The following is a 27,866-nucleotide window of genomic DNA, read 5'->3' as shown; positions in this document are numbered from 1 at the left end:
TCTGCCCTGCCCTGCCCTGCCCGCCCGCTCCGGGCGCCGCCGCATGGCGAGGAGCTACGCGACGGCTGCCCCCGGCAGCCCACTCCCGTCCCGTCCCGACGCGACCCGACCCGACCCAACCCGACCCGACCCACCCGTGTCAGCCTCCGGCGCTGCGGGAGCCGCTGCCGCCCTGTCCCCGGCCGCTGCCAGCGGCAGCTGCTGCCCGGCTGGGCTCGGCAGGGCTCGCCCCGCTCCCCTTGTCAGCCCCGGAGCCCCCAGCCCCGCGCGGTTCCAGTGAGCTGAGGCGGTGCGCTGCCCCCTCCCCTCCCGCCCTCCGCCGCGCCTCTTGAAGAAAGCGTTTTTTTTCTGTTGTCGGGGAACGTAAATCAGCTTCATCTAAAATCTCGGAAGTGCAAGTCCATCAAATCTTCCTCCTAGGCGCCTGCTACACCTTGCGTGAGTCAGACTGCAAAGCTCCCGGTGCCCTTCTCGCTGTGCGGGGCTGCTCGTGTTTCCCTCTGTCTCAGAGGCAAAAGCAGAAGTGGAATCTGCTCACGCTTACAGCGGTTCCTTCCCCGGTTGTTGTAGCAGTCGCTGACCTCCAGGCACTATGAATAAACAGCAAAGCTGGGAACAAAAGGAGTCTTCTGGCTGCCATTATCTCACATTAACATAGCAGACGCGCTGCGGTGTGAACAATGCGAGTCTCATTCGCCGATAATCAGCGAGTACCCAGGCATTTGGATTACCAAGGCAACAGGCAATGGTAGAATACTGGGTGGGTGTGTTTTTTATTGTAAAGGAGCAGTCGGATATGGAAACCCAGGTATATTGATAAAGCAGAGCAGAAAGAATGCCTGGTGGCAGGGGGGGACTGAGGGCTTGGGGTTGCATTCCGACACACGTGAGATAAATAAGACATGGATGAAGCAGGTCTGTGATGTGAGATGCAATAAAGATTAAACTGCATTTGTCAAGCTGAAAACGATCATAAGATAATTTCAGCATTTTGGAAAAGGTAACAGGTGGCATGTTAATAGCAGGGCTGTTACCGGTGGATTTTGTGACTGTAATCTGGGCTGTAGTAACGCGCTGCATGGTCTACTTGTGTGACAATAGAACTGGGTGTGATGCTTTAATCTTTTTTCCTTTGATCAGATGGATGCTCTAGTCCCGTAATGCCAGATGATGGTAACCCCTTCTACTGCTTCTGAGGCAGGAGCGGGTCTCAGTAGAGTTTCTGTTTCTTATGCTTTACGTGCATAGCTGTGATCGTTTTTTCCACATGGACAGAAATAAGTTGTGTTATCACTGCGTGTATCTTTGCGTGCGTGCACGCACACGTGTGCACAGACATATCTGAAATCTGTAGCATAGCAGGGTTGTGTGTGTATACAGGGGGCTGTGGGTGTGTGCAGCTTCAGAAACTTCTGAATTGATCTAATTATTTGGCCTGATGCATTTTTCTAATTCCAGGGGTTAGATTAAGATGCACTAACTCTAGCTGAGCAGCGTGGTCCTTTGCAGGCATGGCTGTCTAACTGATGAGGCTGGGTGTAGAGTTAGGCAGGCGCCAGGAAGCATCAGCAAGCGTGCCACAGCCTGACCTGTAGCAACCCTATGTGGAATGGAAGACAGCGTCCCCACCTTGTGCAATCATAAGTCATCCAGGCCTCACAGGCCTTGTCGGGACTATGAAGACAAGTTCAGGGCTTTCAGTTTTCAGAGGTACTTTGTATCACCTGCTGAACTGCCAGCTGGATTTTGCTGTCTCAGTCTCCACGGGAGAAAATGTATTGTGGGTATGCGTGTGGCTGCATGAACGGTTGTTGTAAAAGTGTGTGTTGATATTTAAGAGAGCAGAGGCAGGGGTGATAGCCACCTGCTTACTGCAGGTGCCATCCAAACCACAGAGCTGATAAATTGGTTTGCTGCTTTCACCTTTTGACTGCTTCACCTGCCTCTGCTCATCCAGAACAGGTTCAGAATGCTTCTGTGTTTTCAACTGGTTTGCCAGAAAACAGCCTTCCTTCTTTTTACAGTGAATTACGAATTTTCTAACAGCTGTCAGTCTACATTGCTCATAGTACAGGCAACATCCAGTACTGAAACAACACTTGAGGTAATTCTTTCTTGATAAGGGAAGGACTAGGTATGGAGCCTCTGGGTGTTTGGAGTTAGGAGAATAAAAGCTTTCCAGAGGATTAGAGAACATACTTACATAGTTGGAAAGAGTAGAGGGAAACAACAAACTTGAGAAATTGGAGGGAGGAGGGGAACATATGATAATTTTTGAAGCTGTACATTTTCTTTGTAGGATCTGAATGTTTGGAGTCACGCCATTAAGAAGCAGAAGGAAATAGTCTCACAGAATACTTCCAAATTGGCTTTTTTCACTTTTGCATGACATAAAAACAACCAGTGATTTGGATGGGACTCTGTCTTATGTGTTTGTTTTGTGAAATACATGATGGAGCCTCAATTTATTCCAATACAGTTTAAGCCTCATCAAATGATACTACTATTTGAGGAAGGTATGCATCACATAGGCAGCATCAGTCAAAAGTAAATTACTGCTAGCCATTCAAAGCCAGTATGAATATACAAACTTCCTACGCTACTCTCTTTTTTTCCTCATCTTTAACATAAGCACCTTAGGATACCTGTACACAACAACATCAGCTTTTAGTTTGCTTCCTGTCAGTGTGTGATGTACAGAGGTATTCTTTTGTCTTCATATTTCCTTGCTGACAGTAAGTGGCCTTCCTGCCCTTTTTACACAGCTCTCTCCTTGCGCTGCCATGTTCCTTCATGAGAACAGACAACAGATTGTGTAGGGTGGTTTCTACATCTATGGAAAACACAGCACAGAAGGCCAAGGGATAACTTCCTTAAATTTTGTGTTAGGATTTTTTTTAATAGTAATGTGTTTTAATATCTGTTAACTAGATGAAAAATTTAAAATTGTTTGAATCGAAAAGCTTTGGCCAAGCACTTTAGCTGTATGAAGGGGGTGCAAGTATTCCAGCTGGTGAGGTTTTGTTCCCCTGGCAAAAAACTCAATGAAAAGTGAGAAGTGGTTTCCTTCTAAATGTCCAAGGTTCTTAAAAAGAAAGCAAAAGCAGATCTGTGAAATGTTTTTGATTGCCAGTAAGCAGAAACAAATTTTGGCTTTCAGGTGTCATATTGGGTTTTTTGTTTGGGTTTAGTTTTTGGTTCTTTTTTTTTTTTCAAACTGGTAGTCAAGGCCAAGGGTATTTTCAGTGGAAGTTTGACCAGAAATTAAATTTAAAAATCAATAATCAATTTGATTGGTTATTTATTTATGAATAGATTGTTGGGGATTCCTATCTTACTGAATTGGGGAAAATTAGCTGAAGTCCTTCCTGGTGCATTAGTGTTGCAGGAAACTGCCAAATAATATTCCATCTGTTCTTGAGATTTTATTTTTAAAGAAGTTATTAGGTTTTCTTTACACTGATTATGAAAATTACAAAAATGTGGTGAAATTCATGCCTGTTCCGTAACATGAACATACCAAAAAGGCAGTTCAAATCCAGTATTTGCACTGCACCATGCAAAACAGTATTTTTCTTAAATAAGAATGTGCTTAAAATAAGTTTATGGTGGTGCCCTAATCAAGAAGGTTTGCTAACCAAATCCATATTAGTAATTAAAGCTATGTGAGCGGTTTTCATTTGAGAAATCCAAGTAAAACAAAATCTAAACCTGAATGAAAAAATCTAAGCTGCCTAACTTGTGAGACAGTATGGGTGTGAAACACTGGTACTGGTGCTACAGTTACCCAGGGCTTTATTTCCTGTTCTGTTTGTGGGATTTGTGATATTTTTCCACTGCAGACAGATGAGGTTTTAGGGTGAAAAGAGAGATGAGGCAGAAGCAAGGAGCCTTGTTTGGAAATCGCTGTTTTAGTTTGTATTAAAGTAGTGTCACCTAGAGGCATCAACAAAGAATACAGCCAAGGGGTGCTGGGCACCCTGAGCACGCGCACATCCAGAGGCACTTGCAGAGGCAAATCAAGGTGCAGACACAGAGAGACTCCGGCAGGCAAGATCAGATCAGTAGCCCTGGGTTTGGGCTCTATTTGGACGGGTCTGATTTTTAGCTGTGTGTAACTGCAAAGGAATGTTTGGCGGGGGTTAGATCTCTGGCACCTCACTCCTTATCATGAGATGCTCTCCTCTCTGTGTGTCCATGAGTGACAAAAGAAGACATGGGAGAAATGATAGCCAGCATTGCACTGGCAGTTACCTGCTTATCTTAGTGTCAGCTGAAGATGTTATGGTAGAGCCAGTAGATTCCGTTAGAAATAGAGTTAGTAGAGTCCATTAGGACTGTGTGGACTCTGCATATGTCCAACCAGGTAGGATGGCTGTGCTTCAGAAGCATTAAAGACCCCTGCAAAACTGTAAAGCTGGCTTGAGGGTAAGCTACAGAAACTAGCCAGCTAGCCCCTGAAAGCCCAATTATGGGAAACTTGATACCAGTGCTTGGAATGAAAAGGTCTTTTGAGAAAGCCAACATCTGGTGCTTTTCTGCAGTAGTTGATAAATTTTCAGTGCTTAAAACAGTGATAGATGCTTTATAAAGGTAGTCTTTTAGACACCTGGCTTTCTTAATAAGCCATGTGAAAAAAATCACTGGGATAGTATAATTCCATTTTTTATCCTCTTCCACAGCATGTAAAGTACCAGTGCTCTAGGGATGCGTATTTTGCTAAACCATCTGTATCTCTTCTTCCTCAAGCAACAAAGACATGTAAACATGAGTATCAGATACACATACAATTGCTTTAATGGCAATATAAACATATTTAAAATACATCATTTTCAAATAATGCCACAAATATTGTATAAATGACAGCAATTGACTAGTATTAATTTACTATATGGACCTCACTTTTTATTAAGCAACTTCTAAAGTCTGTGTCTGACATGAAGGCCGTAACTGTTCCAGAGAGGCTGGATATGCACCTGGTTCTGTTTTCCTAGTATTAGGGATTCATAACATCATAGTTTGAGAAATTATTTTTTTCCATCTCTCCCTCCTTGCTCTATGGCTTCCTCTGCTGCTTGACCAATAATGCTGACCAGTAGCAGTATAGGTTCATTAACACTATTATAAATTTAGTCAATACTCTTTTAGTGGACTCCAGCTGAGCCCAAGCTGACTCACTACCCTCCAGGGTGTAGTGAGAGACTTAATTACCCTTGTACCTTTCAACAGGAACAGTGTCATGGGCAGCATTTTGCTGTGGCTGGAGAGGTTAAAGCTTCTTTCTCTATTGGCTGCCATTTTCAAGTTTAAAGAAGGGGATTTCGGGATAATTCACAGCTCTGTATAATAACAGCGGAAAGTGAGTGCTCTCTTGCAAATGAGAATCAGATTGGTCATATTTCATTACAGTGCCCATATGGATTTTCCTTTTATGGTGGGAGAACTCCTTTGGGTTGTCTTAGGACAGAAGTGCAAGTTGAAAGAGCAAAGTGGAGGGACAAGTAATCCTTATTTGAGTGGCATGTGCTTCAGCATCTGCTACTGCTTGAAACCAAAGAAGCCTTCACGCAATGGAGGAAGGGTGGGTATTGTATCCAGTATGGCAAAAGTCATACTCAAACGTGTGTGTAATTGATGATGGGCCAGAGTATCATGCTGGGGGTGCGCACTGCTAGAATGTTGTGTATTTCTCATTGAAGTAACTAAAGGGAAGATTGAAGTGAGTCTAGTGCAGTAATTGTATAATAGGGTGTTAAGCTGATACCCTGCAAGGCACATCTATCACTATTCCAGTGTTGCCATAATTTCTGCTATTAGTGTTGTCTGTGATTTAAGGCTGAGTTCTGTGTTGGGTCATGTGATAGTCATGTGATTTAATGTAAACAATGAGTATTTAAAACAAGTCTGTACCTGGTCATTTTTTCTGGCTTTCACGTGTTATACTGGGTCCTGTGCTGAGGACTTTTATCGTATGTCAACTATGTGGTTTCTTGAGGTGTTTTAACTATAATATAGTAAAAATTGAGTGACTTACTCTTCTTTGTAATTAGGTGAAGTGATTGTGTAGTCTTTGAGAACCCAGTACAGCTTTCCACTAAACAAATGCTCTGACTCCACCATTGGAAACTATGGATGAATAATACATGAAATCTCTTCTGTGTAATTGTAAAGGTGAGGAACAGGTCCAAGGAACATGCTTTGGAGGCAAAGAAAGTGTAGAAATAGTTATAACTTCTTAACAGCAGACTAAGGCATCGCTAGCTCAAAGTTTGAGAACCTTTAGCAACTTTGTGGTTTGACTCCTGCCTGTCATTACCCTTCTTATTTACTCCTACACTTGCAAAAGGTTTGCTTTCTCCTTTAGGTTTTGTTACCTGTCCCCAGTGCATCAGTGGAGAATAGAGAGGAATGGCTGCAGAGTCCTTTCGCTGCTTATGTCATGGAGAGAGCTTCTGTGTAGTCATTGAAGTATGCACTCATATGTGCCATAAATATCCAAACAAATCACAGAGCAGGCATCATCAAAAGCAGTCAGAGAAGGAAGTAAAGTAGGAGGCATAATTCAGAATAGGAAAAAGAGGAAGGCTTAATATCAGTCACAGATTCTGGGTTAGTCATCATTTGTCTCCATGGTGGGTGGAGGGGACCTGCTGAAGTATTGCGTCACTTGCAGATGTTAGTCACTGAAGCTATTGTCTGCACCTCTGAATGAGAGGGGCAAGATTCTCAGCCTTCTAAGAGAAAATCTAGTAAGAAAAGTGGGCTAGAAGGACTTACTGATTGCAAGGTGTTAAATATGCCCTTATTCACACATTGTTTTATATGGATGCTGTCAACATAAAGGTTGCATGTCAAGCATATTACAGAGACTTACTGTTTTTGGTTAATTTTCCCTAATTATTTGTTAGAGGAAATTATTCTTTTCCCTGATTTAATCAATGCTGGTTTTGTGTGTATGTATATGATTTTATTGCTTAATTCAATTTGGGTATTTTGAAATGGGTCAGTTCAGATTCACGGTTATGTTCTAATATAGTGCTGTTGTGCTCACACAGCATTATGGTATTTGACATTTCCTAGTTGTTTCTGAAATGTATTCACTGTTTCATTTTACCTTATACAGTTGCTGCTGCTGTTATTAGATTATTTGTTACTTGGGACATACTTTTTATCACATGTGTGTGCACTCTAAGCAAAGCAATTCCTATTCCTAAATGATCTACTTGAGGTGTTACAAACAAGCTAAAGAGTGAACGCATGGGTAGTCCTTGATTTTGGCTCACAGCACAGGAAGAAGAAGTGGTCCAAGCTTTGACTACTGTCTGGAAACATGGGAGAGTCAGCACCCTGCTCTGCCACAGCCCTTGTTTTGTAGGGCTTTGGCAGGTTGGTTGTCTCACCTTGTCTTGTATGAATTGATTGTTCGGCACTTCACAGTGCAGGCCTTGAAGAATGTAGATAAAGCACTCACAGAGCCTGTATGGTGGATTCTTTAGGCAGGGTAGCCCTGTACAGTGATAGCTGGTAGTCCAAGCAGAAATGCAGTTCTCAATTATAAAATACAAGTAAGTGGCATTTGAAAATGAAACAGCAGTGTGTGTGTGTGTGTGTGTGTGTGTGTGTGTGCATTAAATGGTATATATATCTAGATGATGAAAGATCACGTGTGTGTGTGTGTGAACATATATGCAAATAGAGATCTAATTTACAAGTTCATAATATGAGAACAAGCAAATTTCAAGTGGAATATATTTTACAGTTCTTGGATTAATAGTTCCTTTCACTGGATTTAGCATATATCATTAATTACACTAGACGCATGCCTATCCTGCATTCATTTTGAAGCCACCAATGCTTTCGTGTGAAAAGAACTGTAAGAAATGCTTGCTTGTGTCTGTGGACAAAGCTAATGGAAAAACCCCATCTTCTCGACCATATATTTATTTGGAAGATGTGTTCTGTATCTGCAGTTGATTTTCTAGAATGCTGATTAGCTGATACTGTTTTTGGCATGCAGCTTATCCATCGTGTGGGAGAACACTATCTGAATTTCAATTTTCTTTTCCAAATGATGGTGAACTGCTATTGCTTTAACGGCTTTTCTGGCCATGTGGGGACCCAGTGCAGACAGTGGAGGTGCAGTCTGGTCTCAAAATCTAAATGAATTGATAGGAATCAGCTGAAGCAGTGATTGTTAAAGAGCTTGGGATGGATGGCAAAAAATAAGTGATTCTGAGCAACTTGCTTAGCCGTTTGAAACTCTGCTGCCAGGTTTATTTTCACTTTCATTGGTAACATACTTTATGGTGAAAGCCATGTCTTAAATATACCTAAGGAATTAATTAGTTCTGTGTGGTTTTGATATGGTCATGTTGGTATTAAAAGAAAATTTTATACTTGTGGAAGTACTAGGCTAATAATTGAAGGAGGAGTGGAGAGTTAAGGTAACATCAGGTTTTAATTCCTTTTCCCTGCCAGCAACTTGCCACTGTTTAAACTTCCAGAATCTCACCCTCCTAAACATTTGTTTTTGCAGTGATGGGTCTTTCCCTTATGATTCTGTTCCCTGGCAGCAAAATACCAACCAGCCTCCAGGCTCTTTGTCAGTGGTCACGACAGTATGGGGTGTAACTAACACCTCTCAAAGCCAGGTAAGCTTCCTTTTTTATGCTCCCTCCCCTCTAGATACAGATTTTCACTAATGTGTGCAAATAGGAAGGGTTTGGGGAAGATTCTCTTGGGGTTGATAAGAGTGTCTTTGTTGCACATGGTGCATTTTTTTCCAGTGGTCTCCTCCTTGAAAGCATCAAAAGGGGTTGTCTGAGAGCATGAGTCAGTAACTCCTTTAGCTGCATGCAAATGTCAGGCTTGGGTTTACCGCGTATTTTGCGCTGTATGGTTTCAACACTAAAAGCATGATTTTGAGATAATACCAGACTTCTTGAGAAATTCAGATTTAATTGGAATAGTTATTTTATAAAAAAAAAACAACAACCCAACAAATTCTGGCAAGATTCACCAAATAACAGTTATTGTTGATTTTACCTGGGGTTGTGTCGTACTCTTGGACTGGTGAAATCCTGTGCCAGATCTGCCTCCACACTGAGATGCTAACTACTGACTATAGGCTGTGCTCTTTTCAACCTCTCCTGTTAATACGGCCTTACTTTAAAACAATATTTCAGTATGCATCAGAGCATGAGTTCCTGGCTTCCAGGCAAGACCCATACTTAGCAGATTTTCATTTGGTCCACTTCACTCTAAACTCTCTTTTTCTTCTGCAATGTATATTGAATTATGCTATACCAAAAGAAGCAGCTTTAATGAAGGAGATGCCAATTATTTGTGACAGTGTACTCTCCAAAGGATGTGGTGCAAATCAAGCTCTCAGGCAGTTTAGCCTTTTACACCGTAGGTGAAGTGTTCTAACACATCTAAATTCTAAACACATCTAAACACATCGACATCTTTCATGAGTACATAAATCTAACTTGTCTTTCTACCTTTTTTAAATCAAGTGATATTAGATCCAACACAAAATCTTCTGTGTAATTGCTTTTATTAATTTAATCTTAGTCAGAAAAATAAAACCAGAATGTTATGGATAGCGCCCCTTGAAATTATTCAGGGACCAAGTCACACAAATACTCACATGGCAGTTATGTAAGCATTGACTGTGGCAAAATCTGTCTTCAGAAAACAGAGAGGAAACAGTTACACAGATCTATAACATCATTTATTGTTGTTGATTTCTTTTTAACACCTTAAAAGAAAAGGTATCCCATCTGGGAAAGGAACACCTGAGTAAAGAGGTGTTTCTACAGTCTGTACATTGGCCGGAAAATGGAAATACAGTTTCCTGTGAAAATCTTTCACACTTAAAAAGGCAAAAGGAAAGAGGGGGATGTGGGGGGGAAGACTCAGATTTTTGTTCTATCCTAAGCCACTGTAATGTTACTTCAATTTTTTGTGATATTTCAGAGGAATGAGCAATAAAAGGGGAAAAAAAAAAAAAGTGCTTTGGTAAAAAGAAGAAAATGGTTTTTCAGAATCACTGCAAGAGAAGGGCGAAACTCTGGAATGTGAAGCTTGGTTGTGGTTGTTTAGAACAGGTTAAAATGAATGACAGGGTTTCCCTTAAGTCTTCAAGTTCCCCAAGGGAAAAGGCATTGGCCAGGATCACTGATTTCCTTCTGCAAATTCCCAAAACTGAAATATGGTCTTGTGCTGTATTTTTTCCCAAGGAGAAGACAGATGTCCATGTAGGTGATCCATGAACAGCCATACTTACATCTCAAAGGAAATCATAGCAGTTTTGGTTCAAATGGAAAAAAAACCCCACATGCTTCAAACAAGCAAACTAAGTCCTTTTAAGAACAGAACAGAGGACACTAAAATACATTCTTTCACAGTTCTACATCTGTAGTACCCTTTGCAATATGCACGTGGGACTGAATATTTGCAAATTATTTTGAAGTTCTACATCCAGAAGAAAAAAAAAAACAGAGGCATTTACTTAATCAGATGAATTTGTCACAAACAGAGCATGGTTCCAGGAGGTCTGTGTAGTAACTTTTTTCATAAGCGCATTAGTTTGGGTTCCATCTAGTTAAAAATCTGTGAAAGATAATTAAAGATCAGAAACTCTTGTTTGTTTGGAATGGCAGAAGAAGAAATCACCAAGAATGTGCACCTAGACATCAAAAAGGTGTATGCATACTGGAGTTCAGAGTACAGGGTGGTTGTATTTTAAATTATTGATTGCAAAAAATCAACTTAATTTGCTTGAGGTAGTTCAAGGTACAGCCCTTTATTCTCATGTTTGTCCTCACAGGTGCTGGGAAATCCAATGGCAAATGCTAACAACCCTATGAACCCAGCAGGAAATCCTATGGCTTCTGGGATGACTACCAGCAACCCTGGTATCAATTCCCCTCAGTTTGCTGGACAGCAGCAACAATTTTCAGCCAAGGCAGGCTCCACTCAGCCGTATATACAGCAGAGCATGTATGGGCGACCCAATTATCCTGGAAGTGGAGGCTTTGGTGGCAGGTAAGATTTACTTGTGTGAGGTGGGAAATGGATGTAAATCATTGATGAAGCTTGTTTTAGTGGCCTGGCAGAAGTATCTTGGGCTTATTTTAATTATATAAAGTCTCAGTAGCTATTTTACGCTGGTTAACTCAAGTGCATGCTGCTTTTACAGCTTCAGAAATCAGCTACCCAAACTGCAGTAAAATTCATCACAGTAAACAGAAATGGCTTAGGTCAATCAATTAGCTTTAATAAACCCCCAAAATAAAGTTTTAATTAACAGAGATTGTTAAACAGACCACACACTTAGGAATGATTAACATTTAGTAAGGCCAGGATGTGAAAGGTATTGATAGTATAATTTCTACGTGTGCATGGAGGAATAAATTTATATTAGGCAAAGTAGGTTCCAGTGCAGTGGCATATTTCTGCCCATCTACTTACTCCACAGTAGGAATTTGAAAAGAATTGGGGGTGAAGATGTTTCTTAAGAGAGAGGTGGTCAGGCTGTGTATTTTTCTGGGGGATGTAAATGCTGCATTAGTGAAATAAGGCAAAAACTAATAGCCTGGGGTTTGTTACATTTTTACTTTCTGTGTCTGTGCTTTGTAAACAAGGGTGATAAGTGCACTTAGCTGAAACCACTATTTATGGTCCCTCTGCAAAGCTTGCTGAAAAGGTTGTTAGCATAGTCAGTCTAGTGTGAAGAATAAAAGCCTGGGACACTGAGAACTTCTCTTTCCTTTCATCTCTGCCACTGATTTACTGAGTGACCTTGAACAAATCAGAAAGTTTCTTTGGCTTTGTTTTAACATCTCTAAAATGGGCACAGTACACTGGCTCATATTTATAAAAATGGTTGATGTCTTGGAGTGTGAAAGGCATGGTTTAGCTTAATTTATCTTATGATCAATAGGAGAGCCTGGTAGGAACTGCAGAATACACTGTATGGGATGCAGTAGAGCTGATTGCATTGGGGCTCTCCTGTCCTTTCTGCTAAGGGTCAGGGAAGAGCACTTAGGATGCTGGCAACACTTGGTGTAGTTCACCACTGAGGCAAATGAACACACTGTAGGGGAGAAAGCTGTCTATTCATGCCACTGTGCGATATACCCCTACACTACTGGGAAATGAAGCATGCATTAACTTCCAGGATTTCAGTTCAGCTTCACAGTAAGCTACAGAGCTGCAAAGCAGAACACTGCCGCTGAAACTACTGATGGTGGGTCCTTGTAATCCCAGCGGCTATGACTGCTACACCTGAGCAACACTTGCATCTCATATACACACCTCATGCCTTGTCCTGCTGGCTTTCATTATGTGTTGTACATGGTTTTGGAACAGTTCCAGATGAGGATCACACCAATGTTCAAAACACAATCACCAGGCGCATCTTAATTCTCTCTTTCTCTCTTTCTTTCTTCCCTGTCAGTTACCCAGGAGGCCCAAATACCCCTGCAGGAATGGGGATCCCACCCCACACGAGGCCACCAGCTGATTTCACCCAGCCTGCTGCTGCTGCTGCCGCTGCTGCAGTTGCAGCTGCAGCTGCTACAGCAACAGCTACAGCTACAGCCACTGTGGCAGCCCTTCAGGAAACGCAGAATAAGGACATGAACCAGTATGGACCGGTAAGGGAGTAACCCTCGCATCTTCCTACCTGCCTAATCTGGACTGTTATAGGGAATTGGGCTGTTATTCTTACTCCCCTGTTTATTAGGATGCCTACTCTATTTTTTTTATTACTTTTTCTTTGTGCATGAGCATGGTTATAAATGCTTATGGGAAACTGCTAGAATGTGTGTATGTAGGTATGATGTTTTTCCCAATAAATTGTAGAATCATAGGATAGTTAGGGTTGGAAATAAATCCTGCCTAACTGTATTTTGTAATTTGGAGATTGTCCCTGAAAAAAATTGAAGCTTACCAGAAGTTACAGCTGCATCTAATGTGATGTATTATTGCTGCCTCTGCCAGCCTTTGAACCTTTAAATTTGAGTACCTGGTAAAGTGTTCCAGAATCTTAGAATAGATTTTTTACTGCTTCAGTAATTGTTTATTTTGCCATCTACAGTTGGTTGGTTGGTTGATTCCCCCTTCAAACAAGGAAACAACAGTAGAAAAGGGATTTGCTTTTTAATAACATTGTCTGTGAGAACAGCTATGTGAGACGTGCATTTCTGGTGAGCCATAGCCTGTAGCATGTCATGACTTCGTGTAGTATTTTTCTTAAAATAAACAAGGATTTGATCAATTCAGGTTTTTCCCTCCTTAGCTTTTTTACCTCTCTGAGTTCTGATGTATATGGCCTCATATGCCAGGTGATGTAAAGAAGCACGCTTTAGAAATTGTAGCGTTGTGCTGTATTTACACAGCCAACTTCCTAACCTGTTTACCTTACAGTAATAAGTAGTCAATTTAAACAAGTTAATTGCTCACCTTAGACTTATGTCTCTCTTCCTCTCTTATGTCTTCTACAATTCCAATTGAGTTGTTATAATTAACGTCGCTGCTCATCAAATGTTGGAGAACACTGACGGAAAATGCGACATAAATCCTCCCCTTCTTCCCTCCCCCAAAAGCATGTTCAGCTCCCTCCTCCCATTTTAAATGCATGTCGCATTTTATTCTTTTTTTTTTTTTTCTTCTTCTTCCGTTGAAGGTTTGTTCCTCTTTCCAGATGGGTCCAACTCAGGCTTACAACAACCAATTTATGAACCAGCCTGGTCCTCGTGGCCCTGCTTCTATGCCAGGCAACATGAACCCAGCAAGCATGGGAGCAGGAATGACACCTTCCAGCATGAGTGGGCCACCCATGGGCATGAACCAACCTCGGCCTCCTGGGATGAGTCCCTTCAGCACCCATGGGCAGAGGATGCCTCAGCAAGCCTACCCAGGCCCACGCCCCCAGTCTTTGCCTATACAGGGCATAAAAAGACCGTACCCAGGAGAGGTAATAAGATAAATTATGCTTTGTATACATTGTTTCCCTGTGTTGAAACACTCTGGGTAGTGTGTGGTGCACATCCCTTTAAGATAGGTACATCATTGTTTCAGCCTTGATAGGAATGCTGCCATTAAAATACAAGTGGAAGCAGCTCTTTATTTTTTTGGGTTGACCCTTGCTATATATTAGTCAAGATGATAGTCATTAAAACCAATAAAGGCCCAAAATCAGCTGAGCCCTCAAAATGTCGCTTTAAGATTCTCATGCTAGATGGTGAATTCATAGACCATAAGCAGACTTCTTTCACAGAAGTGGATTTATTTAATGTGACAACTTAAAAGAGATGTTGAAGGTGAAATACTTCATTTGAGCCCAGTACTTATGTGATCTGCATTTTCTTGGGTGGTTTTATTGTTCTAAAGAGATACAGGGTGGACATTGTATGAACACCAATAGTAATAACATTTATTTTAAAGACCAATTGCTTTCCAAACTTCTTGAGGCTTATTTTTCATAGGCACTGAGATGAATATAAATCACATTGAACTCAAATCCCTCTCTGTCAACATATATCTAATACAAGTTTATTTGGAGTGTTCTATCTCTGAAGTTCCCATGCTGTTATACGGGATCTGAGTGGCTTTCTAGACAAAATTACATTGCCATTGACTTAAGGCAAAACACTTAGGGTCAAAATTTTAGAGAAATGTAGAGAACCAAAGATGTAGACAGAAAAGCTTTTGGATTTTAAAAAGTACCAATGCATTTTACTACTGAAATGGGTATGAATCAGGCAGTAGGTGCTTTCGAAAATCCCACCAATTCTCTCAGCTCTATATGCACCTAACTATCTTGACAAATCTAGCCACATTACTAGCTTCAGAGGTAATTTGCTGATGAAATTCTGTATTAAACTGAGACTAAAACAACAGCTGTAACTTCAGGTGTAGAGCTTTGAATATTATGACATTGCCCTGATTATAATAATGGTATTAAGACTTTCTAGAAAACATAGAGCAAAGAGTACCATAGCATGCATAAAGTCTAGCAAACGTTTATTGTTGGGCTACATTTCTTTCCTGATCTGCAAACTACTTTTTTTTAATTAATTAAAAAGTATTCAGAAATTAAAAAAAAAGTGGTGTGCTTTACCAGGAATTGCTTCTCTAGGATGGCTTTTCATACTGCTATTTACAAGTAAGAAAACACAAAATTTGTCTTGTTCAGATAATTGTTACCTTGAGATTTCTTTTGCTGCTTCAGAAGCAGGTTATTTCCTTGTAAGTGAATATGGTCACGTTTCCAAGAAGTCAGTGCTGTACAATACCCTAAATGTTACGTGCTTTCTGGTCTGGAATTCTGCGGGTCTTACAGATGCTATTTGCTTATTGGCTTTTGAAGGCTTCATTTATGGAAACTGCCTATTAATCATTTAATTTTTCAAATTGATATTACCTCTAAAGTTCCAATTTTCATAACTTCAACTCCAAAACTGCAGCACAGTACTAGTTAGCACTAGCAGGGAGTTTATGACTAGTGGTGGCATCTCTTTAGTTAAGGTCTTGCTATATGCTCTAGCACAAGGCCAGGATAGCAGCTGTATTGAGCAGAGAGACGTGTACAACACAGGTTTTTGCCCATTTTAGGGTATTATTGTATTTTTTTTTTATGGTACTTTTTGTGCTTCCATTCTCCATCTGGAAACAGATCCCCAGGGTTGGGGCTGGTAGCACTTGCAACAACACAGAGATTTTGCAAACACTGCATCTGGTTGTAATTCTGGTTTCTTCAAACACAGTGCCCTTTGAACAGCCCTGCAAGGCTAAGTGTACGTGTGTGTTAAGATGGACGGTTATTCTTATCCCACTTTGGTGTGTGGGATTTTTATGCTTTAGAGTGAGTATTCCCTTCCAGCCATCAAGGACCTGGTTTAGGCGTGAGTGGCACTAAGTTGAGAAGTATGCACCCAGAGGGGTTTTTGGTTTTTTGTTTTGATTGTGCTGTTGAATGTGTGCTAATAATCAATTTAAGACAACTACTTGCATGAAATGTCTTTGTCTTCTTTAATCTCTGTCATGAAATAGCCAAATTATGGAAACCAGCAGTATGGACCAAATAGTCAGTTTCCAAACCAGCCTGGTCAGTACCCCACTCCCAACCCTCCAAGACCCCTTACATCTCCCAACTATCCTGGACAAAGGATGCCAAGCCAGCAAAACACGGGGCAGTACCCTCCTCCAACAGTCAACATGGGGCAGTATTACAAGGTAAGAATTTTCAGATTATCTTGTTGCATTCTGCTAGACATTTATGAATGAAGTCACATGAATTATTTCATAGCTATTGCTTTTATGTAATTAAAGGAAAGGGGGAAAAAAAGCAGTGTTTTTACTAATGTTTGGATATCATAGGATCAAGTCAATCAGCCAAGTTGCATTGTAACTTCAGAGCAGTTAATAAAAAATAAATAAAATTGAATGGTACTGGAGCTCATTAGAGGCTTTTACAAGAAAATGTTGGTTTTGCTTTAAAAATAGCATGTGAAAAAAGGTACCTAATGGGATTCAGGTGTAATATTTTCACCTATTCATGGCACCCTGCAAAAATACATCTTTGGAAATTTGTGATAAACAAGTTCAGTGTTGCAGCATCCAATTTTCAGACCTACAGTGGTCACTGTTGGATTAAGCTAGTTCAAACTTAAAAGCTCTTCCATCTGTAGAATTAATCTTTCAACTGAAGTTTGAGTGACTTCCTCTGACCTCTCCCTCCCCTTTTCTCTTTCTTTTCCCTCTGTGCTGCTTGTTTTGGGCAGGAATTAATATTGTTAAAATTTTGCCTAAAGCCTGCTTTATGGATACATTTTGAGCACTTCATATTCTCCAAACTGAGTTTGTACCTAGGGCCTGCTGAGATCTGCCATCTTTGAAGTGCACACAAAAGTGATCTTTTGCATGCAGGGTACTCCAGTGAGCATAAAAATGGGGAGGACCATCAATGGTCTTACCTGCTCTTAAAGCATTAGCTGTTGAAGTCTCTTAACTACTTACTGATCTCTCATGTGGGCTAAAGAATCTAAATTGCACATTGGTGTTGAATTGGAATTATTCCAGTGTCATTCACACACACAAAAAAACCCCAACCATTGAAAAAACAGAAGAGGAAACAGCACTCCTTATTATAGAGTATCTGTTCTACCAAGCTGTCCACTGTGGTACCCAAAGGAGTGCCTCTTGCATCATGGCAGCTTTTGCAGTACACTGCCAGGAAGAACATGAGGAGGAGACAGATCCTCAACTGCTGTAATTCCAGTGCAGTCACTTATGCTAAAATAACAGCAGATGATCTCTGTCAAGTTTTTAAGTGACAGATTTTTTAATACATTTTGCATGTGTGTATTTGAGATGGAGTTTTAAGTTTTTCCTTACAGTATAACTCTTAACAGGAAGTCTGTGGTCTTTCCAATGCATCCTTTATTTTGTATCAAATAACGACTGTTCTGGAAACAGAAAATAAGGGACCTTGTAACAAGGGAGTTCATCTTGGCTAGTGGAAAATTTCCAGCTTGCCACAGACAAGACCTGAACCTCCGGATTATAGTGATTGTGAAGATAGTAACTCTAGGCATTAAAAAAGCAAAAATGGTTGGAAATGTAAATGCTCAGATTTCTTAGATACTTTAGAGTATCCTACGCTAGCAGTGCAGCATTTAGATATGGAATCAGATTTGAAGTCTTGGTACTTTGGCTGCCTGTAAAGATTTTCATCTTCTGACACTCCCATGAATAGGTGCTTATGGTACATGAGCTATTACAAGAGAGTGACTTGAAATAGCAGTTTTGGTTAATGTGAGCTTCCTTCATTACTGGTTTATTCTGTTAAATGCAGCCATCCCCTTAATTACAAGAAACAAAACCAATGATGTTTTAATACTATAGCTGCTATTTATACCTAACCTTCCTTTTTCTTTTAATTTGTCTTACTCAGCATCAAACTAAGAATAAAATCTAATTGTAGGTACACGGAATAAAAGACATCCCCTGACCCTCAGAGCTTTCATTCCGAGTAGATGAGTTGGATGGGGATGGAAGAAAGGATAGATGACAATAAAAGGGACAGAAACATTCTAATTGCGTGTCTTTGGAATTTGTTTTTCATGTAGGCTTTTGTGCAGTGGGGCTATTTTGGGAGGAAGCCAAAGAGATACAAAAGGCTGGGTGGGTTGGGGTGGTGTGGAAAAACTAAAGCAAATTGACAATTGTTTTTGGAAAGAGAGCCTTCAGAGGAATGCAACAGGCCTTTTGGCAGCCGTGCTTCTATCTGGTCATTGCCTGAGTTAAGCTGGCTTGTCTGTTTTCAGTTCCTGCTTTGCTCTTCTAGCCTGCCTCTTCCCTGGAGGCCTCATGGGACCTCCTGTGGTTTCTTCCCCTTCCGCTGACAGAGGGGCCTCCCTACCTTGTTTGTAGTATTTGGTGTTTGATAGCAGTGCAGTTCACAAGGCTTATTATTCTTATTTTCAGGCTGCAATAACAATGTGATGTTGTTTATTTTCTAGCCATCAAGGCCTGTACCTGTGGCAAATTACCCTCATTCACCTGTTCCAGGAAATCCCACACCACCTATGACTCCAGGGAGCAATATTCCTCCATACCTGTCACCTAACCAGGATGTCAAACCACCATTCCCACCTGACATTAAACCAAATATCAATGCTTTACCACCACCTCCAAGTGAGTAGCAAACAGAATGCCGCCACAGTCATTTTTGTCTCTGTCCTCTGCCGCATACATTTCAGAGTCTGGAAACTAGCTCTGATTGCTGCTCTGGGAGAGGCTTTGATTTTTGAAGTTGTGATAGGTGACCTGCACAGTGCAGGGTCACTAGGAACAGTGGACAGGAAAAAGAAAGATTGCTGTCCCCTCCTGAAGTAGGATATCAGAAGTGTTCTTCCAGGTTAAACTTGTAAACATTTTACTTCTGAAGTATTCTTTTGGTATACTTCCTGAGGATAAACCACTTGATTTTGTGTTGTGCTATGTGTGCTTGGTAGGCTTGCTTATTGTATGAACTTTCACTGTGATCTGTTTTGTTCAAGGGCAAAGCCATTCATTGAATAGCTCTGCAGAATAGCGTGAAGTGTGAATATTTATAGTGGTGTCTTTATTGTGATCCGTATAGGCTTCTTAAGAATAGTCAGTAGTATGCCAAAAATTGACATATGTTCCTTTCAAAGCCACTCAACGTCACAGCTGCATTTGGCTGGGTACAGGGCAGGAATAACAAGATCTCTTTGACTGTATACTGTCACAAGATGTCTGAGGTTTTGAAGTGACTGATAGACAATAGGAGATACCATTTACTAGGAAGTTAGGAGAACCTTTATGTTTTCTGTAAAATAACTGCTGATGCATTAGCACTTTGCAACCTGTCTTTGAGTTCAGGATAGGTGAGAAATGAAGTAGAAGGTGGCCTACAGTATTATTTGATTAAGAGCACAGCATTTAAAGACATTCATACTTCATAGATCAGCTGTAAGTTTACCACAGACCATCATGTTGTGAGATCAGATTGCAATTAAAAACAAGTGTCTTTGGTCATTGGATAGTTTCAGCTGATGAAACTGACGAAATTAATTGGGTGATGTTGATTGCTGTTCAAACCAGAGAAGATAAGCATTATCACTCTTTGCCATAACTGAGAGATTTGTTGTCAAGTCTTCTGCCAACAGAGTCAGCCTGGACATAGAACCTGTCCAGTAACAAAAAACTAGGAATTCTTACCAGGCTTGGTTTCTGTTTATGCTATGGTCCAAATGTTAAGTGTGGGAGAACAGAAGACTTTGTTTTGCCGTCACAATCAGTTTGAGCTCTTTCACTCATATCAGTTCGTTCCTTGTGATTTTCTTCTAAGTGCGTATGAACCTGCTAAGTTAGACCCAGTAGCAGATCACTTTGCTGTTTGTTACTATTCTGTATAAATATACACATTATTATTGCACTGCAGATGCTAAAGGGAAAGTTCACGCTTTCTCTCCCTCTTCGATCCCAGCCAACCACAATGATGAGCTGCGCCTGACGTTTCCTGTGAGAGATGGTGTTGTACTGGAGCCCTTCCGGCTGGAACACAACCTGGCAGTCAGTAACCATGTCTTTCACCTACGGCCAACTGTTCATCAGACGCTGATGTGGAGGTAAGCTGTCTTGCAACCAGTGACGCAAGGAGGCCACATGAACACCACTTAGGTTTGCCACTTACAGATAACTCTCGCCTCTCACTTTTCAGAGACAACATGTTCTAAAATGCCTCCTGATCTGTGTGGCATCTCCTTGCTGATAGCACATGGCACACAGTGTCTGAAAAATCACTGCAACTCTTCCATCCTTTCTGCTGGAGCAGGTGTTGGACACGGATGACCAACACCATTACAAACTTCCATTTGGGGGACTCTGAAGTTCTAGGTGCTTTGTGAAATGCTAGTTGCAGGAGTAACTACACAGAACTGATACATAAATGGTGCAGAGTATCTGATAATGAAAATCAGGCCCTCTAAATCAAGGGCCTGATTTAGAGAATTGGTAAAGTCACTTGGAAATACAAGTGTTTAAATCTGCCAGGCTTTAGAAACTAACTTCAGAAATTGTGCTCTCTCCTATGATTCCACTAAGGACAGGTCAGAGATATTGGAACATGGCTTTCCACATACAAAAGCTTCTGGATTTCAGTTACATCAAGTACTTCCTTCCAGCACAGAGGAAGTTTTCCTAGATGGTACATTCCTGCATTTAATGTAGATCTGCATAAGTGATTCCAGGTTATGTCCTGATTTCACCATTTTCATGGAAGGGCTTTAGATCAAATGACTGTCAGAGCCTAAATCTTTTTTATCTACTTTCAAATACCACAGAATAATTTTGTCTTGTTGTTCTGTTTTTCTCAGAAAGTATCTCAGTGTTATCCTGAGGCTGCTGATAAACATTGCTTTAAATGTTTAATAAAATGTTTAATAAATGGCTGCTGATAACATTGTTTGAACCTGTCTCTGTGCACTGAAGGCTGGTTCATTGCTCAGGATCTTTATGGAAGTTGTTTCATCAGGTGTAGCAGCTGAGAGCATAAAATGCAGCATCCTTCTGTCAGCACATTTTCTGTTACGCCTGTCTTGTTTTCAGTTTCTTCCCATGCCTGGACCACATACCCCCTGACCTTAATGGGAATGATAACTTGTAGCTTCAGCTTTTTTCCCTGTGAGGATCTTCTTCCCATTCACTGGAATCTACTTGAGACTTCTGTTTTCATGTTATGGAGGATGTGAATTGGGCAGAGAGGTGCACTCAGTTGTTTGCTCCAGGGATGGACTCTGCCTCTAAAACTGAGGCTTGATGCGGGATACAGAGTCCTTGCTGCCACGTTGCTCCCCCTACCCTGAGGTAGCCATGGGTGTTGGGAGAGAGGGAGATTGCAGGCAGACCATATCCAATAATTAACACCTAACTTTGAGGTCAGTTACTGCTTACTTGCATTTCATTATCATGGAGTACTCGCAGCAGAGGGAGTTCTGGCAGTTATTTGCTAGTTCTTATTAATAAGTAATCACTACTGGGGATTGTGTTGGCTCATTCAGTAGATTTATAGTGCTGCACTGAGGTATGAGGTTGTTTCTTAATACCTGTTCTTCCTTAGATCACCAAACACATAGCCTTTATTTAAACTTATTTTAATGAAGACTCATAGGTAAACTGTGCTCAGGTCGGCTGTTTCGAAAAGCTTGTTAATAGTGGGAAGAACGGACGGTCCTATAATGAAGTCATTTCATATTTAATTCAGGGCTGGATGAACTCCAGAAAAATGAATTAGTCACATGTGTGAATGGATTTCAGTTTTATAGAGAATGGTGGAATCGAGCCAATTTTGAATATTTGCCAGTTAAAATATTCAGCAAAACCTCTCACATTGGCACACATAATGAATAGCAATTCAGCTGTTTTTCTCCCCACTGAAACTTTTCATGGTTAAGAGAAACAGTTTGAGGGCGGAGAAAATGTCTTCTTGAAGCCAGTTCAGTCTTAGCACTACTCGGTGATTAATAGCATCCCACAGTGGAGACACTGTGTGCTGAGAACATGAGGGTCCTCTGCACTCTTGTCACCACTTTGTGACATTCAGCAGGCCTTCTCAGAGTCCTCCAGAGCACACTTAGTCTGCTTGGGTTTTATGTCAGAGGTACCAAGCCTGGCTTCCCTCTAGGTTTGGGTGACTGCAGTGTGTGCTCAAAAGGTGAGAATCTCCAGTGGATCTTGCAGAGAGAGCTTTCAAAAATCAGTAATAATATATTAGAAAAAGCTGCAAGGACTTAATATAGATTGATATGGGTTGTGTTGAAAGGTCAGCTGATTTGTGTTCTATACTTTTCTGGTCAAAAAAAAAAAAAAAAGTAATGTTTTTATACAGTGCTAGATCTTGATGTTTTGACATCCAGAAAAGGTGATGTTAACTCAGAATTGAATCTCTGGTTTTGGAAAATGGCAGTTAAGGTGATGATTTCCTGAATAAGCTGTGCATGGATCTTACAAAGATACTTTCCTTCAAGCAAGGTGAAGAAACGACCACCTAGATTTTAAAATCCAAAAGATAAATATTCAGCTGTCTTTTGCTGTCATAAATGGCAGAATCCTGAGATTTCAGTTCAGTTTTTCATGTTCTTTTAAATTTCTTCTTAAAATTACTCATTCCTAACACAAGGTTAACATCCACGTATGAAACTGAAGTCATAGTTTTACCCACTGAATTTGTGATCAATTTAATCTCAGCCTCTTCCATTTTTGGAGGTGTTATAAAACCATTTTTGAGGAGCTAAACAGTATGCAGAAGTTATTATTGGAGAGGTGGGAGGAATTTTTGCTTTGAAAGAAGATCTAAATTGGGTAGATTTAGTCCACAGCTGTGTTAATTTGGAATAACAGAAATGCAGGTGGTGAGATACAGGGGTCATTTTATCTGAGTTCATTTACCTGTTCTAAGGCAGTATTAGCTGTACTTGTGTTTTATCTGACAAGTGTTTATTCCAGTGCTCTTTCAAATGCTCTGAAGCAGTGAAGAATCCACAGTCTTCTGGCAGAAAGCGCTGCAGCATGTCACTCTCTTGTTCTTAGATTTTAACACACAGGAAGGACCTACTGAATATTGTCATTTTTCCTTCTGCAGGATGACTCCGTGGTCTAGTTTTGCAAAGTGGTCTGATATGTTCCCTTGAAAAGTTCTTTATAAGTGTAAAATATTAATAGCAAGTTTGTGGTATGCTTGCATCAGTAATTTGTCATGACTTGCTTCTGTTAAAGGCTTTTATGAAGTATGTTAGATCCTTTACTGGCAAATAAGTCTAGAAAAATAATCCGATTGATGAAGAAAAAGCTTTCCTACCGTCAAAACGACCTTCCTCTGCAATGTGAACACAAAATTAAGGAAGATTTATTGGTTGTTATACAGGTCTGACTTGGAATTACAGTTCAAGTGCTATCACCATGAAGACAGACAAATGAACACAAACTGGCCAGCTTCAGTCCAGGTCAGCGTTAATGCAACCCCACTTACCATTGAACGTGGTGACAACAAGACATCTCATAAACCTCTGCACCTAAAGCACGTCTGCCAGCCAGGAAGAAACACGATTCAAATTACAGTCACAGCATGTTGTTGTGTAAGTACACTGAGCTCATGGCTGTAGCTGCTGATGCTGAGTTTGCTATTTAGTACTGTTTGCAAATGTTGCCTTAGCTGAAAGAGCCTTACTCTCTTTTTTGTCCATGCATTTTTCTGGTAAGGTGCTTGTTTGATGATGTTGACACAGTCAGAGTGCTAATGTGGAAATTTTGGGAGCTGAATTATTGCAGAATGTAATGGAGTCCTTGTGTCTCTGAAAAGGCTTGTGGTCTAGGGGAGGAAGGGAATTTGGTCTCCTACCTATTTAGTGTGTGCCTGTGTAACAAGGCAGCTAAAGTGTATTGATGTACAAGTAGATGATTGTGATGCGGACTGTTGTCTGGTACTAATTTCGTTTTCTTAGAGTGTTAAACTGAGTGTGGTTTGACATGAGAATATCAACAGCGTAATCATTGGTGGTGGTAATGATTTTTTTCAAATAGCTTTTCAGATGAAAAATACATTCTATGATGCAGTGTAGACCATGCAACTTTCCCCTTTGTTCTTTCCCATGGTTCCACTATTGGGAATGAGAACTGTATTTTCTATGCAGACGGTTGCACACATACAGTCTGAGCCTTTGACTGTTCTGTTGCCACTGACAATAAAGCAAGCTGCTACCTCTCCCAAGGTTGCAGTGTGAGGCACTTTGACAAGAAACCGTTCACCTATTTTGCTTTACTTCATACTGATGTTTCTCCACCTAATGTCATTTATTTGATGGCTAAGAGCAGAGGCAGCATCCTGTGAATCACCAATGAGATCTGTGTTGAGGACGAAGATTCAGCTGGTTCCAGAAACGTCAGTAGCAAGTCATTTTTTGCAACTTCAAACATAGTCTGAGAGCAGGCAGGGAGGCTAGACAGTGTCAAAGAATTCAGATTTTTAAAAATAACCCCTGATATCAGAGATGAATGTGTCAGCACTTTGTATTCTTAATATTAAGGAGGGAGAAAATGCAGAAAATCTTTGCTTCGTTAGAGCGCTTGTATATGCTATGCTCCTGGAGCATGGAACAACATGCTATGCAGTGTGCAGAGTATCCCTAAGGGAGCCCGTATGCACGCAGAGCAGATCCAGCTTTCATATTTAAACACCAGGCTCTTACAGAAGCCGTGTGTTCAAGGGAAGAATGCAGCTCTGTTCAGCAGTGTATTTACTCTGTGCACTTGGTTCTCTTGGTAACAAAATGCATTTTCTTTCAGTCACACTTGTTCGTGTTGCAGTTAGTACACCGGCCATCAGTTCGCTCTGTACTTCAAGGTCTACTAAAGAAACGCCTCCTCCCAGCAGAACATTGTATCACTAAGAGTGAGTTTCCATTTTGCGTGGATGATGACTTTCCAGGATGCCTGTGTTCAGTTGTGATAACCTATTTCTGTGCAAGATTTACTTGCTTATTGAAAACCTTAAGATGTACTTGTCGGGAATTTCCAGAACATCATGTGAATAGATTAAATCCTCAGTATCCTCAGACGTTGAGGACTATTTGAGTGGGCGTAACAAAGTATCAAGGACACAAGCTAAGTTCCTAACGAGGACTTTCCCATTCCAGGAAAATCTCTCCAGCTTTCCCTCATATTTGTTTTTAACTTACCTAAAAGGCCCAGGTTGTTCTTTCTTTAAGGCTGCTTTGAGTGCTTGTACGGCACATAATTTGGTTGGGGGTATAGCTGATTTGCATGTGTGTGATGGTTTGTCTCTTCAGGAGATTATCCTAAATTAAACAGAATACACTTGTGTGGATAAATTGTCCACTCCATTGGCCCTTAACATTTGAAGTGTTGGTCTTTCAGATTTCTGTGTTAGAATGTACAGTACACTTGTGTTTTACACATACACATACTTTCTTCCTAAACAGTAAAGAGGAACTTCAGTAGTGTAGCAGCTTCCTCTGGTAATGCGACACTAAATGGGGAAGATGGAGTAGAGCAAACTGCTATTAAAGTGTCTCTGAAGTGTCCGATCACATTCCGGCGGATTCAGCTCCCAGCAAGGGGTCATGATTGCAAGCATGTACAAGTGAGTAGATGCCGGTGGCATGTCAGTATTCCCTCAGCCATGTGTTGTTACAGTACCTTTAGCTAAGCTATTGTAAGAGAGCACCTAATGTGATTTCTTTGTGTTTATCAAGCTAAATAATTAACTGTGCATATATTTAATGTAGAGGGAGAAAGTAAGCTCTTTGGTTTAGTTTTCAGTCCTCCTAGGGCTTTTTTCATGACAGTTTTACTTTTGACCCAACTGTTTCAGTTAATACAGTATTTTCCTTTGGGTTTTATTTTTTCTTTTTTTCTTCTTTCTTTCTGATACCTAGTGCTTTGATCTGGAATCTTACTTGCAACTGAACTGTGAAAGAGGAACTTGGAGGTGTCCAGTATGCAAGTAAGTGCAACCATATTACATTAAATGCAGTTGGTAGGCCATTTGACCAAAGTCAGATCATACTTTAGGTCAAGGCAGAAGAAAAAGGAAGTGCTAGAAGTAAGGTGTATATAGTACATTTATCTAATAGTATAAAGTTCAGGGAGAATTCTTGCAATGCTTCATAAATCATGGGAACACTCTGGATTATTAGAAACTTAAAGCCATCTCTACAAGTCTCTACTTCAGTCCCATCTGTGCTGGCTAATATTAGGTGGGCATTGCAGGCTGAAGGCAAGCTTGTTCGAGTTACTATCCATGGTTGATATGTACCCTAAAGTGCAGGTATTTTCTCTGAACTACCTGAATCTTTCTATGTTTGGCTAAAAATACCACAAGAATTAAATGACTTACTTCTTAATTTATGTATTCATACATCCAGGCCAAAATTTTTGTCCTATTTCTCTGAGTATGAGCACCTGCATTCAGATCTAAGTGCCTGTGTAACTAAATCATTTCTTGTTTTGTTTTTTTCTGTCTCCATCTGTGCTGATCTTAAGTAAAATAGCTATAATACATGGTTATTTTGAAGCCATATTACTGTGTAGCTCAAAAAAAAAATTCAGTTTAAAAAGAGAATAGTGCTAGCTGATGTTCACAGGAGAGATCTGCTGTGTTTGAAAAGCCTTTTAATTAACAATGTATTTCAGTAAAAAAATTATTCAAAGCATGTGAGCAGCTTGTGTGGACACATGCAAGTAGATGTGTTCTTATCTGTTTGATATAGAATACCATTATGGTGGTAATGCAGATATAGAACTAAAACTGTTTGCCCCAAATAATTCCTAAATTATATGTTACAGATGTTGGTGGATCTCAGTCTGCTGATTTCATCAGTAATCTATCCTTTTCCCATTCCTCTTTCATGCATGTGTAGCAATATTGTAACATGAGGTTTGTTTGTTTTTTCCTTTCTAGTAAAACAGCTCTACTGGAGGGCTTGGAGGTTGACCAGTATATGTGGGGTATTCTGAATGCTATACAAAAGTAAGTGAACTTAATCTTTTCACATATCCAAAACAAAGCAACCAGGAGATATGTTAATGAGTACTGAGATAGTCACACCAAAGTAGGTCTTAGATTGAACTTGAATATTCTATTTCATGGGTCCTTGGTGGAGCTGGTGATACAGTCAATCAGTTTCCATCTGCTTAATAGATTCGGTTTGGGTTATCTCCTGATGATAGATCAGGATATGATGATAGATGTGATGATATCACATAGATATGTTTGGGTTTTGTTGTGTGGATAAACACAGAAATGTGCTCCCACAGTTGCCTTTTTTAAAACTTGTTTTTGGAGCACACTTGATTAGTGAAAGATCTTGAGGATGTATTATACTAGAGCATTTCAGAGCATTTGTTACCATGTAGATTCTTACGGAAACTCTATCAGAATTGATTAAAAAAAATAAAAATGTGCTAAAATGTTCACATTATTTTACAGCTCTGAGTTTGAAGAAGTTACCATTGATCCAACTTGCAGTTGGAGGCCGGTCCCTATAAAGTCAGATATTCACATCAAAGATGACCCAGATGGCATTCCCTCAAAAAGATTTAAGACCATGAGCCCAAGCCAGATGATCATGCCAAATGTAATGGAGATGATTGCAGCTTTGGGTCCTGGGCCATCACCTTATCCATCCCTACCCCCTCCTCCAGGAGGCAACAACTCCACTGAGTATGGTAACCAAGGTTAGTTTTATACCTTTGTGCACACAGGTGGTCACCGTAGAAGTCAGTGGTTCAGTCAGCTTTGTTATTCA

The 27,866-nt window shown here is 40.5% G+C and overlaps 1 protein-coding gene across 13 annotated transcripts in view; it reads left to right on the top strand.

Annotated features, from left to right (window-relative positions):
• ZMIZ1 (zinc finger MIZ-type containing 1) overlaps window positions 1-27,866 on the top strand; it is a 344,499-nt gene that overhangs the window by 299,478 nt on the left and 17,155 nt on the right. For 9 of the 13 annotated variants that reach the window (XM_061380030.1, XM_061380034.1, XM_061380027.1 and 6 more), the window contains 13 exons: window positions 8,537-8,651; window positions 10,835-11,052; window positions 12,467-12,665; window positions 13,697-13,987; window positions 16,066-16,248; window positions 18,537-18,711; window positions 19,985-20,171; window positions 23,465-23,675; window positions 24,883-24,988; window positions 25,539-25,699; window positions 25,995-26,062; window positions 27,020-27,088; window positions 27,548-27,795. In XM_061380030.1, the coding sequence (XP_061236014.1) occupies window positions 8,537-8,651; window positions 10,835-11,052; window positions 12,467-12,665; window positions 13,697-13,987; window positions 16,066-16,248; window positions 18,537-18,711; window positions 19,985-20,171; window positions 23,465-23,675; window positions 24,883-24,988; window positions 25,539-25,699; window positions 25,995-26,062; window positions 27,020-27,088; window positions 27,548-27,795 (2,231 nt within the window). Of the gene's footprint in view, window positions 1-326; window positions 761-8,536; window positions 8,652-10,834; window positions 11,053-12,466; window positions 12,666-13,696; window positions 13,988-16,065; window positions 16,249-18,536; window positions 18,712-19,984; window positions 20,172-23,464; window positions 23,676-24,882; window positions 24,989-25,538; window positions 25,700-25,994; window positions 26,063-27,019; window positions 27,089-27,547; window positions 27,796-27,866 lie in introns of those variants that run through there. The other 4 variants (XM_061380039.1, XM_061380041.1, XM_061380032.1 and 1 more) reach the window with 4 other exon arrangements.

Source organism: Neopsephotus bourkii, unplaced genomic scaffold (genome assembly GCF_033783945.1).
Source record: "Neopsephotus bourkii isolate Nb327-2 ecotype Australia unplaced genomic scaffold, CSIRO-AGI_Nbou_v1 NB_1783, whole genome shotgun sequence".
Lineage (NCBI taxonomy): Eukaryota > Metazoa > Chordata > Aves > Psittaciformes > Psittacidae > Neopsephotus > Neopsephotus bourkii.
The sequence above is the reverse complement of the archived record's forward strand: the minus strand, read 5'-3'. Positions and strand labels throughout refer to the sequence as shown.